The following is a 16074-nucleotide window of genomic DNA, read 5'->3' as shown; positions in this document are numbered from 1 at the left end:
AACAAAGAAGCAAGACTTACGTGCACAGTTTCACAGAGATGTATAGCTACAGCTCTGACTTAAACACACAAGAAATAGAGTTTCACATGTGGTTATCTTTCACATTTCCTATGGACTTATTTTAGCTTCAAAGTGTTCAGTTCAGTGACTGCTTGGATAGCTAAGTTTAAAGGCTGATTCTTCTGCAATAGGAATAGGAATCTGAAATCTATACCATCAGCAAAGACAGCTGAATGATTTTTTCATCGTTTTGAGCATCATAGTTCTTCAGAACTGTACAGTAAGTGCTTGCCATAGAGAGTTAACTTAGGTTGAAATAATTTTGTATAAATGTATTAATTTATTTTTATGTATAAAGTGATTTCTGAGCAATAAGTACATTTGTAAAACAGCTGTCAAAAAATACCAAAGAACCAGTGTATGTCATATAAACTATCTTTAAATCATTTTTTATGAATCATTTCTAATAGAAGTGCTTACAGGCTTGAATGTTCATTTTCATTGAGCTTAACATTTTATAATACACCCTGACAGAATTCCTTTTAGTTCATAAAAACAACAAATATGGTACGTAACATGTTAATGAAAAGAAAAATATCCTTTCCCTAGCTGTTACTCATAGATCACTTAGGTTGCATTTTACATTTTGTACCATTTGATAAAATTAATCTCAAAGAATAGAAAAATGCAATGCTAACATATGAACAGGGCAGAAGAGCTGACAAAATACACATAAGACATCTCCCGAGATGAATAAAAATAAAATAAAAAGCTGAAATCTTATCTTGACTGGAAGTAACAGCATATTTTTCACTTGATATCTGGGACTGAGATTGTCAGACAAAACTTTATTAAAAAAGTATTATTTATAAGTAATTATTTAGGAATTTTTTACTCTAGCCTTTTTACTAAAATTAGCATATATTATCTCCTGCTAATGTTATTTTCTTGCAGTTACCTGTGGATGCTCTCTGCCTATGTTTTTTTGTTCTATGGATACAACAACAATGAAGTAAAAAAATGCTACATAGATGAAAGGCTATTGACTTCAGCACCCATAATATTCTGCTATGGTTCCCCACAGTCACACAGATGAAAGAAAATTATATTGTTCCTTTTCTATGCACTGGTGATAAATCTAGAGAATATATGCTAAAAGGACCCTCAGAAAATACTTTCATGACTGCATCCTATGACAGTTTGCTACCAATTGCTGTCATTGCAAAGTGCTGGCTAAATGACATCATGTAGTTTTGATGAGTTATCCCTTTTTCTGATAGTGCTATGAAAACCAAATCAGTTCTCCTCTAAACAATTGTACCAGTATAGTGGTAAATCACTGTTATCTTAGTTTACGATATGACTGGAGTGTTGGTTTTGGTCCTCTATTTGGTCAAGAAGCCTGATTCACACTAAACAAAGACTAGATTACCAAACCAACAATGAATAAGCAGTTTATCTTTGTATTTTTATTTACCTAACTATGAGGAATATACATACTCTTTCCATCTGCCTACTTCACAGCTCTGTGATAATTACATGATTTAGCAAGGGCATTTTGCATTGACACTACAGAAAAAAACAAACAAACAAACAAAACCCCTATATTTTGTCAACATGAGAGCCTTCAACCAGAACAGAATTAATTTATAGCCTATAGTTTCATTACTGAACTGTCTTCTGTTGTCTTTTCTTTGACATCTTCAAAAAGCTGTAGTTGTATTTTCCATTAATATCTTCCTTTATTCTTGATAATCTGACTGAATTATGCTTCTCTTTAGCTTTCTAAGGCAAATCTTTATTTTATATATATTACTCAATCATTCTAAATTTCAGCATACATCTTTCAAACTAATGTTGTTTCTCATCTGACTAAAATTAATGATACTTCTATAAGTCAAACTAAATAATGTAAAAATGTCCAGTGGATCTCTATTTTCAAGAATAAAAGTAATTGGGTCTTTGGACATCTTGTATATACCTTAATTTGTCTGTCTCAGTTGTAATTGAGAAAGATGGCATTCTTGTAAAGAGGCATTTTGACCATAATGATAGCAGCAGGAAAAGGATTAAGATACTGTTCATGTTCAGTTCTACTGTGTTACTGATCTCTGAAGAGTGTCTTACTACAAAATATGTATGGTACAAGGCAATTTTCTTTGTCAACTTCTGTCGCTTTATAACTGCAAAGGGAAAGACAGGATAGGACATGCAGGATAAAGAATAAACGAAAGATATAGGAAAGAAGAAAGGAAGTCATCCCTAATAAAATAAAATTGGCCTTGTCAATTACTGAAGATACACAGAATGCTAAAAGAGTATAGTTTATTTGCTTAGTGCTGATGGATAACCTATCAAAAATTTGTTCCTTCAGGACAAAGCAGGATTGTAAGAACCATGCTGCATTTATTTCAAAGGTACAGTAGCTGTTTGTTCAGTGTCTCTGTTTCTAAGTATGGAATAAATATTTGCTTACATGAGTTAAATTCTTTACCCTGAAGTGAGTCTAGTTGCTTTCTGCCTTCTCCATAACTGAACTCTGGATCTCTTTTCTACTTTTTTCTTTTTTTTTGCACAGATCTTCAGATATGTATACTTACTTAGAAGGAGTTTCTTCCCAAAGAAATTCAGACAAATCCTTCTCTGCGTTACAGAGTAGACATTTGATATTAAAAATGTATATACATTGTAATGCTATTTATTGTTTGCAATGTATTCTCTTTCTTGAAGTGTGCAGTGTGTCCAGGGATTGGAACTTGATGATCCTTGATGTCCCTTTCAATCCAAGCTATTCTATGATTCTCTGACTGTGATTTGATGCTACACTGATCTCCCTCTGACCTCAGGAGAAGTAACTGAATAGTTATTGAAACCAATAACTGAAAATAAGCTGGAAAAATAGAAATAAAATGCATGCCTCAAATACTGTTGTGGTGTTTCTTCCTGATGATGAATGCACTTTAGTAGTGTTCTAAGATCTGGAGCAATGAATCCAAATGGGCATAAACCAGCTTCACCATATTTAAATACTGGCAAAAAGAATATATAGATGCACACATATTGCAGACAGAGTGCATTAAGGGTAATAGAAAATGGCTAAATTGTAGAATTCTCTGACACTGGTAGTACATATCCTGATAAAAAGGTCTGCTGTATTCTTTTGGGGCTGTGTTGAGAGACAACAGAAAAATTGAATATATATTTTGTTATTCATAGTGAATAAAATGACAGAAAGTTTTTGGATTAGACACACACAAAAGTGCAAGCTTATTTCTTTTTTTAATACACACAGAAAATGCTTAGGGAGAAATGGAATGAAGATGTAGCAGGAGTTCAGAACCTCACAGATTAGATTTTAGAAACAAGAAAACTAACATTGGAAAAGAGAATTGTGGGAATTTACCTGCATATTTAGATTAACAAAAGTCAACATGATTTTTTGATAAGCAATAATAAAATGAGATCCTTTAGTATCATTGAGTATATCTGTTTATTTCACCTGTTAGAAAGTTCTACAAAGATTACACTCACTGAATAGAAATTAAAGCTTATTTAACAGCAACCCGGGTGTTTGCACTGCATCATGTTCAATGAGGCTTTCATCTCATCTATGGTCCTTCTGAATTACTGGTAGGCCAATTAACAACACAAGTAGACAGTGTTAGACAAATGTATGATTTGAAGTGGCCACCTGCAATCATAGTTCTTGGGAAAAACATTCTCTACAGTTGACACTGATATTCAGTGCTGCAAAAATTACCTAAGCAATAACTTGATTTGTAACTTTCAACATCTGCAACAGATATTTTTCATACGTTTAGAATTTATATATTTTTGAAAAAATAACATTTAGGGCCTAAAACATCTCAAAAGAAAAACTGTGTCTGTAGTAGATGCTGCATATCTGTGACCCTCTGTTAAGCAAGATGTAGCTGAACAGAGTCCAGAAAACTTGATTAAGCAGACAACAGAAAGGAAGATATCCAATCAGCGTTCACAAAGGCTGTTGAATTCACTTTTAGCAGAATAGAAGTGGAATATGAGAGGAAGAAAGAGGGAATTTTGTTCTTCCAGTATTTCAAATAGTGCAGATTTCAAATAGTACAAATTACTTCAAAGATGGTGGACATTTTTTAAAGAAGTCCATAATGGATTAGATGCTGTGAGAACACTAAACCAGAGATCACACTTAAACTTTTACATATGCTGATGGAATTATAAACATTTTTTGATTATATATAAAACCTAATAATACTTCCAGTTGACATTTCAAATTTTACCTTGAAGCTTCCATATGATCATTAGGCAGATAACCTTTTCATGCCAGGTGTATTACTACTGTAAATGAAGGACTGCATCATAGAAACTAATCACAGTTCCTTGTCCTGTTGCTGGGACTTTTGAAAAGAATCTGGCTACAGCTACTTTAGTCTTGCCTATTAGACAGATATTTATAAACATTGGTGAGATCCATTCTCAGTCTTGCCTTCTCCAGCTAAAACAGTCCCAGGTCTCACAGCCATAAGTGAGATGCTCTTTTGGGCATGAGATGAGATAAGGCCCTTAATCAACTTTGTGGCCCTCTGCTGGATTCCTTCTAGGAGATTCCTGTCTTTTTTGTACTGAGGAGGCCAGAATTGGACACAATATTCCAAATGTGGCCTCACCAAAGCAGAACAGAAGGGGAGGATCACTTCCCACATCCTGCTGGCCATGCTCTTTTAATGAATCCCAGGATACCACTGGCCTGCTGGGTCACAAGGGCACACTGAAGGCTCATGACCAACCTGTTACCCACCAAGACACCCTGTTCTTTCTCCAAAGAGCTCCCTTCCACCAGGTCAACCCCTAATCTGTATTGGTGCATGTGGTTATTCCTACCCATGTGTAGGATTCTACACTTGCCCTTGTTGAACCTCATCAGGTTTCTCTTTGCCCAACTCTCCATCCTGTACAGGTCTTGCTGAATGGAAATTTCTCGTTTGTCAAGCACTCCTCCCAGCTTCATACGATCAGCAAACTTGCTGAGGGTACCTTCTATTCCTTCATCCAGGTCACTGATGAAGATGTTGAACAAGATCTGGTAGGTACGGACTCCTAAGGAACACCACTAGTTACAGGCCTCCAACTAGAATCTACTTCACTGATCACAACACTCAGAGCTCTGCCAGTAAGCCAGTTCCCAGTTCACCCTACTGTCCACTCATTTATCTCACACTTCCAAAGCTTATGTTACTATGGAAGACAGCATCAAACACCTTGCTCAAGTTAAAGTACACAATATCTACTGCTCTGCCTCCATTTACCCAGCTATCAGATTGGTCAAGCAAGGATTCCCCTTGTTAAAACCATGCTGACTCCTGATAATCTTCTTTTCTACTGTCTGCTTGGAGATGACATGCAGAATAATCTGTTCCACCACCTTCACAGGAATGAAAGTGAAGCTGACTGATCTGTAGTTACCCAGGTTCTTCTTCTTCCTCTTTCTGAAGACTGGAGTGATATTGCTATCCTCTAGTCCTTAGGCGTCTCTCTAATTCTTCATGACTTTTCAAAGATGATAGAGAGTGGCTTGGCAATCACTTCTCCCAGCTCCCTCAACACTCCCATTGGGGCCAATGGATTTGAGTACCAACCAACTCTCTTGGGCCCTCTTACCTGGACCCAGGGCTTTAACTATGGGATACCCCCAAGTAGATTCTTGAAGAGGTCAAAACTCTCTCTAAAAGTCCAAGGTTGCAATTCTACGCAATTCTATTATTGCCTTGTTTTTTCCATGTAAGATTTTGATCTCTACTGTCTTGTGGTCAAATATCTGATAATAACTGCTTGGTCCATATGAATGTTAGTAGTGAGTTTGGATTTTAAAACATCTATGAAGTTATGTCAGGCATGTTGGAAAAATGTATTTATTAACTGGAAGTATAAGAAGGGAAAATAAATCAGATATATATATATATTTTAATTGCTTCAATAATGTGAATATTGGAAAAGCTGGACAATGGTTCACATCATAAAATGAAGAACTTGGCTTTGGTTTAGTAGTGACTATTCACTATTAAAAAATAGGTCAGTTCAATAGTGATTAAAAGAGAATACTTACAAAACCATGAACACACACTTTAGAACAAAACAGAAATTACTTGAAAACTTATACTACACTACAATACTAAAAAAGGATTTCTCAGATATGTTCAGAAGCTAGTATTTGAGCTTTGTGTTCTGGGAAATATCAAAACATCACAAATAAATAAATAAATAGATAAGTAAAAATTAGAAGTTGAATGTGAAAGAGAGTAAGGGAATATTTTAAAATGAAACCTTGTAAAACTATGAGTTTGTCTAAGAAATGTTAAGTGAGAAACCCATAGAAGACAGATAATTTATCTTAAAATATCATTTTTCCTGAAGAATCGCATCACAAGAAAAAGTTTATATCAAGTTTTGTTTTCAAAACTTTTCTATAGTTATCAAAGGAAAAAGATAATAAAAGATAAATAAATAAAAAGAACCAGAAAAATGAATTTTTGTGTACAATCATTGCAACTGGTAAGTCTCCTACTTCTCTTCATATTAGCGTCATGGCTTCATAGTTTTTCATTGGTATTCCACATCATGACAACATGCAGTTCACTGGGGGTTCTAAAATTCCTTTTCCCGGCCAACGCCAGACTGTTTTTGCAATTATTCACATAATTTTTTTTCAGAATATTAAGAATTTTTAGAACATTAACACTAATTTTATCAATCTGATTTCTTCAAGTACTGTTATGTCAGCTGTCATTTAATAGTGGAACTGTTGATTTAGAGGTAATCTGGGGATGCTTATTCTTGGGAGTGTTAACAACTGCCATAGTGGTTTATAGCAAAGGTCTATCTACCTATCCCAGGATCTTGTTCTCAAAAATGATCAAAACCAAGATATGTGGAAGAGTAAAAATGCCTATACAGTATCTCCTAATGCAATTGCAGCATCCAAAGTTTTGCAGCTTAAAAGATTTTGTAAAACTGATGTTGCTTGTTCATTAAATGGTATACACTAGATCTACCCTTCAAGTACTTGTCCAAGATCCCTTCAACTTCTTTAAATATTTTCTATTTGTAGTACTATTCTGCAATGAGTAAAAGCTGGATTGAATGAATTATTTGACATTGAACTCCGGAGTCTATAGAATATGCTTTAAAGTTCAGTGCTAATGGAAAAAAGAGAAGTTGAATTTCATATGAGTAATGGAAAAATAATAGAAGTGAGCAAGTAGCAAAAGAATCATAACTGCTACTGGCAGCCAATTTATTCATATTTTCTATCTATTTGGGGAATTTCTATTTATTTTAGGAATGATGAAATCTGTGACTGAACACAATTTTTCTACTACTGTGACTTATGAAAGATAATAGTTTGTACTGTTTTTTGAAATACTAATTGTAAAAATGTATGCAGTCTATACACAACTAGATGCAATTGTTCATGGATAGTACAGCATTTCAAGAAGCATTTTTGTCTTTAATCCTGAGTTTGTTACTTCATGTGGTAGTTCCTAGGACACACATACAATCTTAACTTACAAACTTACATTGATACATTCATAAAATATTGATAACTTAGTTTAAATTTTATTCATGTTTTCCTTGTTCTACAGTCTGATTTCCATTTCTCTTTCCTTTTTTTTTTTGTTTTGTTTTTTTTTTTTTGTTTTGTTTTGTTTTGTTTGTTTTCATTTTCACAGTTCTTGATTTGCAAAGAGATTTCAAACATTGGGTAGAGAAATAATACTTCTAGTTCATGTGACTAAACACTTCAAGTTTATGTTTCATTTTATGTGCATATAGCAGTACTGTTGAACATTATGAGTCACAACCTACACCTGCCACAAACACGATAGTGGAGGCAATGCTTTTCCTATTTAGGAGCTCATGAAAATGGATTAGCATTTGTCAGCTCTCTGTTATGCATGCTAACAGAACATGTATGTTTAACACAGTGTCTTTATCTTAAACTGTGTATTCTGGTTGCCTGTTTTTCTATATCAAAGGTACACAAAATCAACGCTGAAAACGTTAGGATTCTCTAATCCTAACTGTATTGATGCCTGAGCTTTACAATCATTGTTTTTTCCCTCCATTCCTGAAAGTAACCTATTTTTAAAAGAAAACTAGCAAGCGTTAAGGCAAAACTGTTTTTACCAGGCAAAAACACAAGAAATACAAAGAAATGCACGGACAGTGAAAGTAGAAAAGATGGAAAAATGAGGAGATAAGAGTAACTTTCAAAAAACAGAGAATATTTTTTTCATGGGAAATCACTCCTGCCAGAACATGCAGCTTTTTCTTATGGTGCTGTTGGGAGCTTTGGAGATTAGAGTGAGATAGGAGGTGGTTATTGATGGATTTGACAGATCAGCAGGAGACCATTGCTTCTCCTTGCAGCCTATGTGGAAGTGCAGTGAATGCACGGTATCAACAAAGATTGCTAGGGCTGGTCTAGGATCAACAAATGCTTTGTGGACTGATATGCACTGCAGGGCTAGCAGGAAAGAAGGAGGAGGATTAGCACAATCTGTCAGATGATGCATAACATATTATCCTTTCTCATCTAACTTCAGTCACACTTTGGTAACACATCCTGCTGGTTCTTTAAACATGTACTTCTTTCATCACTGTTTAGATCCTCAAGATCCCCCAGCAGTCTGCTAAGATTGTGCATGGCTTAAAATTTTACAACATTTTGGATGATGAGCCTGGAAGCCACCTTAGAAGTATCAGCTCCACCATGTGGTTTCAAGGCTTCAAAGATGAAGGTGAGAGGAAAATGAGTAAAATTGACCTATGGTTTTATAAGGCTTTATGAGTCATGAGTCTTCTCAAGTGTGGGCGACCTGGAAGATGGAAATGTGCATGACACAGAACTACAGAATCATGAATGTTTGGAAAAGACCTCTAAGATCATCTAGTACAACTGTTTACCTACCACCAATATTGCCCACTAAACCTTGTCCCTAAGTACAACACCCACCCTTTCCTTAACATCTTCAGGAAAAGTGACTTCTCCACCTCCCCGGGCAGCCCTTTATAATACCTCACCACTCTTTCAGAGAATAAATTCTTCCTAATATCCAACCTGAATGTCCCCTGACACAACTTGAAGTCATTCTTTTTTAGTTTTCTTACGTTGTTATCAAATCATCAAAGCTTAATTTCAGTCATCTTGCATTGTGGATCTTCTGCTACTTGGTTGTGCAGTGTGGCTTTAGTTGAGTAAGGAAGAAAGCAGTGCTTCCACAAGGCAGAGTTACCAACCTACCCAATCAAGTATCTTCTAGCTTGAAGTGGAAGCTGTATGAATTTTTTTTTTTTCTGCACTTCTTCTAGTGTTGGTGATCAGCATGTATTTTGGTGGGGGACTAATTGGCAAAGCTAATTGTTGCCTTCTTGTTTTAGTAGTCAATTTCAATATTTGAAAATTTTTCTGCTCTTTGCTATCAAAGAAAATTAAAAAGTATTAGACAAAAGAGAATCTGTTTTATAAGTAATATTGTTCTTGACAATGAAGTCTCCAGAAATTTTGTGAAACTGGAAAGGTACAGTGACCTGTTTGAGAAAACAGTACAGTGAAGTTATATCTCTACTAGAGCTTTTTATCTATATCTGCAAATCTACAGTACATTTCCTGAAAATGTACTGAAGGGGTACTGCTCATCCATGGTTACATTTATAAATGTAATTTTGCTTGTACTTTGCAACCTTAAATTTGTGGTGTGCTTGGACTGCAAATAATGGTTTCAAAAGTCTTACAAGAACAAGACCTGTACAAGAACTTTGAAGGAGATGCAAAATACTATAGCATTATTGGTCAGGGGGGAAAAACCTACACAATATTTTTCCATTATGTAATTCTATTGCACTGACATTTTATGTAATATCTCCTAAATTGAAAATCATGTATTGATGGATCTTAAAAGATAATTTGCTAAACAACAACAACAAGTAAGTCTACACAAGAATTTGGGTTTCAGTTCATCCCAACTTGTCCAAAAAGTAGATTGAAGTGGGAAGAAAAAGGAGTTTGATCAATGGAGTAATGTGGTCAGAAGGACTGACTAGAGATATAGGGTAGAAGCACATTCTTTGGAGAAAAGGGCATTTTCAACAGTTAATAGTGACCACTCTCACCTTTATTGAGACTTCACTGAGATTCAGACCCGTATTAATACAATGCAGAAAGCGATGGCATATTATTCACCTGTCACCAGTTGTACTGAGTACTTTTAATACCAACTGGAAAAGCATGAGATATAGTGACAATAGTTGAATTGAACTGAATTGAATTGGTGATGAAAGGAATTAAATCCAGCTGGTGACTGCTGACAAGTAGCGTTCCCCAGCAGTCAGTACTGGGTCCTCTTCTGTTTAATATCTTTATTGATGACATGGATGAGGGGCTCAGTAAGTCTGCAGATGACACCAAGCTGAGAGAAAGTGTCAACCTGGGACTAGGAAGGCCCTTCAGAGGAATCTGGACAGGCTGGACTTCTAGGCTGAGGCCAATGGGATGAAGTCCAATGAGATCAAGTGCTGGGTCTTGGGCCACAACAACTCCACACAAGCAACATGACAGGCTTGGGACAGAGTAGCTGGAAGACTGTGTGTAGGGAAAGAACCTAGGGATGTTGGTTGATGCTCAGCTGAACACAAGCCAGAAGTGTGCCCAAGTGGTCAAGAAGGCCAGTAGCATCTCAGCTTGCATCAGAAATAGTGTAACCAGCAGAAACAGGGAGGTGATCGTCCCCCTGTACTGAGCACTGGTGACACCACATCTCAACAACTGCGTTCAGTTTTGGGCCTCTCACTATAAGAAAGACATTGAGATCCTAGAGTATGGTCAGATGAGGGCAATGAAGCCAGTGAAGAGTCTGGACCACAAGCCTCATGAGGAGCAGCTGAGAGAACTGGATTGTTTAGTCTTAGAAAAAGAGGTGCAGGGGAGACCTTATCATTCTCTATTACTCCCTGAAAGAAATTTGCAGCAAGGTGGAAGTGGGCCTCTTCTCCAAAATATCTAGCTTTTGGATAAGATGCCTCAAATTGCATCAAGGGAGGTTCAGGTTAGATAGTAGGAAAAACTTCTTCTGCAAAAGAGTGGTCAGGAACTGGAATGAGCTGCCCAATGAGATGAGATCCCTGAAAGAAATGTATAGGTATGGCACTGAGGGACAAGGTTTAGTGGGGAAACACTGGTGGTAGGTGGACAGTTGGACTGGATGATCCTGGAGGTCTTTTCCTACCTTGGCGATTCTATGATTCTATGAACTGCCTGCCCCTTTTGGATCCTGCACAATTCTGATGCATGGGTTGGCAGCAAAAGTACCAAAAATATTTGTATGATCATATTTCTCTTTTTGAAGACCTCTGAGCAAAGATATCTAAGAAAATATTTTGGGTGTTTCCGTAATAAAACACATGCCCAATCAGGAGAAAAGAAAGATATGTTCCTTTTAAAGCTTATACCTCAGATTGAATTTAAGATTATTTCCTTTCAAAAAATAGGATGCTGAATCAGTTTGCGTTTCATATGAAATTAAAAAATGAAGATACTGTTTAAAGTTGGCATTGAGTTTTCCGTAACATGCATATAACAAAATACAATTTCTCTTATCACTTAGAAATCACCTCCAAGTTTAAACTAAAGTACGAGAGTTGAGAGTTGACACGAGATGATCTGTTGCAAGAGTACAAAGAAAAAATGGTACATTTTAAGGATGTACTATTTATCTTAAAGTGTAAGAAATTAGGAGAAATAATAGTACCACGATTTAAATAAGTCTTAGATCTTTACCTTTGTTGCAGCGTCGAAACAGACAAAGCCTGTGCTAAAGTCAATGGTAAGCCCCATGAGATGGCTTTCCAAAACGCAGGCATATGTCTTGCACTGTAAATGAAAAATCAGAGAAGGTAGTTACCACAGAACACATAGAAAACATTTCTTCAGCTTCTTTCTAGGACCAGAATTTCTTTGTTTTATTGTACATGTATCTCAAAATTAGCATCTGGGAAAACAAAAGAAAAATGAAAAGTAATTTGTGTGTAAATTGGCCGATTTACTGCTGAGTAACAGTAAGTCATATGCTATTATGTGAACCACCAAAGGTGTGAAAGCTTTAAATGTCCCTCGGGAAATTGAAGATTTCTTACTGTTAAAGTGGAGGTGGAAAAGTGAATGGTTTATTTTCTTACAACACTGAAAAAATTCCATGTATTCTACTAGATGTATACAATCTGAATTCAGATAGTACAGGAATGCACTTTGTCATTATAATTATAAATGCATGAAAAAAAATGACAATTTTTAATCACAAAATTCATGATTTAACTCTATTTTGTCACAGTCATATGGTATTTGTATTTATGATAGCAAATAAAATTGTGGGGTTTATTTGCTTTGGGTTGTTGGTTTTTTATTTGAGCAGCCATAGCATAAAACTGCTATGAAAATGTAAAATTTGAATCTAAATCATTGTTTTTAGAAAAGGAGATGATATTGCCTTTGGCAATATCTCATTAGTAGAAGAAAAAAGCGTTCATCAGTAGAAAGTAATGTATTTCAGAGTGATTTACTACTTAATACATTCTCAAATGCAAAATGGTCAAGTTTTGCATGCAAAGCAAAATAATTTTGCAGAATTATTTTGCTAACTTCTTACAGTATATGTAAAACAACTACATTTTTATTTGCAGACCTCCAAGTTATCTAGAACAGACACACAGCCTTTACTTAGAATAGAAATTTGGCAAGGAGACAGTATCTCAGACTCAAAATATGTATCGCTGTGTAATTCATCTGACCTCCCCTTCAGCAGCAGCAGTCTACAATGCACACTGAGCTGGCACAGTTACTTCTAGCACAACATTGCTTAAACGTAGCTCTGTGCCTGAGCTAATAAGCTTCTCTGAGAAGATAAGATTCATGAGAAGCAGGACATCTCAGCCTATGCTCATTGTTGCACTGAAAAAGCTACCCAATTCCCAGGCTCTTTCTGCAAGGCAATACACAGCTTGTGGAGAAAGGCCTCATTCAGCACAACATGGGCATCAGTGGTAAGCAAGTGCATCATAATATGCAGGCCACCAGTGGAGTGGCTGATTGTATGAAGTAATTCTTAGGAAACTTGATAATTAAAAAGTTTGTACACATTTATCACGTATTTTAGTCTTTAAGAGCGATTGATAAAAAATATTGAGGAAGTTTGGCTTTGATAATTATTTTTTCACATACAGGTCATAAAAAAACTTATCAAAACAGAAGCATTCCCCTCTCAAAAGATAGAAGAAAATAATCCAGCATTCATTTCTTGTTCTTCCACAAAATACAGAATCTTAAATTGAGTTTCTGAATAATTCAGCAGATCAGGGGCTGAAGGAGACAACTCAGAGCATTATTTTCCTTAGAGTCTATTTCCTCAGTAACAACCAGTCTAACTTATGGAAAGAATGATAAATTGTAAGCCTACTATAAGCTATATCTGAAGCAAAGGGAAACCAGACTGTAAGTCCAAGATACAACTCAGACTCAAACTCAGATTCAGTTTCAGAGGAGACAAAGTTCTAAAGCAAGGCACTACAAAGCAGCTTACATAATAATCTTTACATTAGGTCACAAGCAAATACAATACAAATAAGAACAGCAAGAGAAAAAAAAAGATGATGGAAATGGTGAAAAAAAATAGCATAAATAGTAGGAACTTTATATGAACTTGGCAATCATATAGTTGCACTTCATTATATATTTCAGTTTCATGATTCTTCACAAAGCTGTGAGATAGTGAGGAAAAAGGATCTCCATTTTAACTTCTTTCTTAATTGTTTTAATAGTTAATTATAAAAGATCATCAGTTACTTTTGCTACTCTAAGTAAAACTAAAGAGGGACCATAACATATTATGATAACACACGCAACAGTATCATATCACTTAATATGGCCAAATTATTATCAGCTTGATTCTTTCTGAAAAACAAACAAACAAAAAAACAACAACAAAAAAAACCCAAAATGCATCTGTCTGCCTAACTTTTGTTTTAGACAGACATCTGGCAAAAGTTATCAATTAGGCTTAAATGGAACTTACAAATATTTGTAGTGAGGCATTTTTTAAATATTTGCATTTGTTATATATTCTTTAGATATATATAAAATTTCTGTCTCATTTAAACTCAGTAGAGGTTGATGCTAACTTATATTACTTGAGAAACACTGTTATTATTTGCATGATTATAGCACAATATGCAAAACATCTGAATAATTTTAAACGGTTGTTTTAAACAGTGGTTACATTCTCAAAATTACATGATTTCATAATATGACAAACCTGCATACAGCTGGACTATCATTCACGTGAAATATTAATATTTATATGAATATAACTGCATAAAAAAGAACTTTAGGAAACATTTACAGCCTTGGTTTTGAACCTGCTCCTTTTTTTCCTCTCAGGGCAATGAAAGAATGTTTTAGAGACAAATTATATCACTGTCTATTCCAACCAGGCTTCATATTCATCTGGAAATTGATGGATAAATCAATTCAGCAACAGATTGCTGAAAGAAAATAGGGGAACCAAGGCCAGTTATATTATAAAAAAAATGAACATTTTGTTTTGTTTCATTTCCAAACTGGGATACAGAAAGAGAAGCAAGAAAGAGAGGTAAAATTATAAGTGCATGTTCCACAGCAATAATCTATCACAAGATGGTTGTTTGTCCACTTTTTCAAATGCACTGTAATCATTTAGACTCAGGAAATAAATACCTTGACCTGTTCACTGCTACTTTGAACATCAACAGTGCAAAAAAGTTAAAAATCTGAGGATAAGGTTTTTAGAGAATCTCTTTTTGGGAGACAGGAGTAATTTTGAATAACTGAAATTCTCATACTAGAGAGAAAAAAAACTGAGCTAGAAATGCTACAGAATGATTCAGTATCAGAGACAAACAAATATGAAGTGAACTCAGGGTTAAAGGTTATTTTATAAAATTGCCATATTTTCTTTTATGGATGGTGCAGTAGGCTTTCTGGGAACATTACACTTGTTATACAGGAAAGACAAAGCATCTTAAATATTTAGTAGCAGAGGTATATGCTGTTGAAAATGTTATTTAGAAAAACTACATTAGTATTCTTTAACACAAATAACCAGAGCTCAAAAGGTAAGAGTAGCTCCTGTAAATGGTAACAGAGCACATCAAAGATACAAATGGAACCTTCTCAAACTCCTCCTCCAACAAAGGTAATAAGCATTAAAACTGAGAGTAGTGCATCATTTACAAAATGGATCACCATTAGTGTATTAGCTACTGCTCAGTCCATCTGCAATATTGGTTTATAGGTCAGAAGAAGGCCATATATATATATGCGTATATATACATATATATGTAGCTAACAATTTGTCTAAATAAATTTAACTTATAAAGCCAAAGAACCATCAGAGCTTGTGTTAACATGAGGATGCAGAAAATGATGGCATGGAAAGTGAGTATTAGCCAATATTTTTACAGGGTAATACACTAATGATTTTGTAGGAGTACAGAATTCATTGCAATTTCAATTAAAACTGTTCCATCCACATTATTTTTAATGCTTGGGATATTAAAACATCCATTAAGGATGATAACTTTTTAATCATAATTTTTATGGTTTTTTTCTCCCATTTTTTTTTCCTCATATCTTTCTCCAATAATAATGATTTGAGAGTTCCATAAGGACAGAGAATATCTTCATTTAAGTCTTTATTTTGTCATAATCTGTTAATGTACCAGAAGGCAATCAACAAGGCAGTTGTTCTCACCTGTATCCGTTCAACTTCTAAAAAAGTTGCTGTCTGGAATGCTTTTTCCCATAGTGCTAGGTCAGACTCTAATTCCACGGAAAAGTAAAGATCTTCTCCAGATTCAGATTGGACACCAAAACAATGTTTCCGCCGGTCCAGTAGATCACTGTCCTGATGAAAACCTGAAGTTATATAATCTGGCATACATCAATAAATATTTTTTTCTGTTGCAAATATGCCCCAAATCTAGCCTAAA

The 16074-nt window shown here is 35.1% G+C and overlaps 1 protein-coding gene across 8 annotated transcripts in view; it reads right to left on the bottom strand.

The window, feature by feature from the left end:
• Positions 1-16074, bottom strand: part of SNTG1 (syntrophin gamma 1) — a 332486-nt gene that overhangs the window by 11809 nt on the left and 304603 nt on the right. For all 8 annotated transcript variants that reach the window (XM_090137577.1, XM_031612876.2, XM_090137575.1 and 5 more), the window contains 2 exons: positions 15837-15989; positions 11834-11926 (listed from right to left, as the gene is read on the bottom strand). In XM_090137577.1, the coding sequence (XP_089993703.1) occupies positions 11834-11926; positions 15837-15989 (246 nt within the window). The remainder of the gene's footprint in view (positions 1-11833; positions 11927-15836; positions 15990-16074) is intronic.

This window comes from Phasianus colchicus, chromosome 3, assembly GCF_987193195.1.
Source record: "Phasianus colchicus chromosome 3, bPhaCol1.hap1.1, whole genome shotgun sequence".
NCBI classification, from domain to species: domain Eukaryota; kingdom Metazoa; phylum Chordata; class Aves; order Galliformes; family Phasianidae; genus Phasianus; species Phasianus colchicus.
Note: the sequence above shows the minus strand (reverse complement) of the source record. Positions and strands in the feature narration are given on the sequence as shown.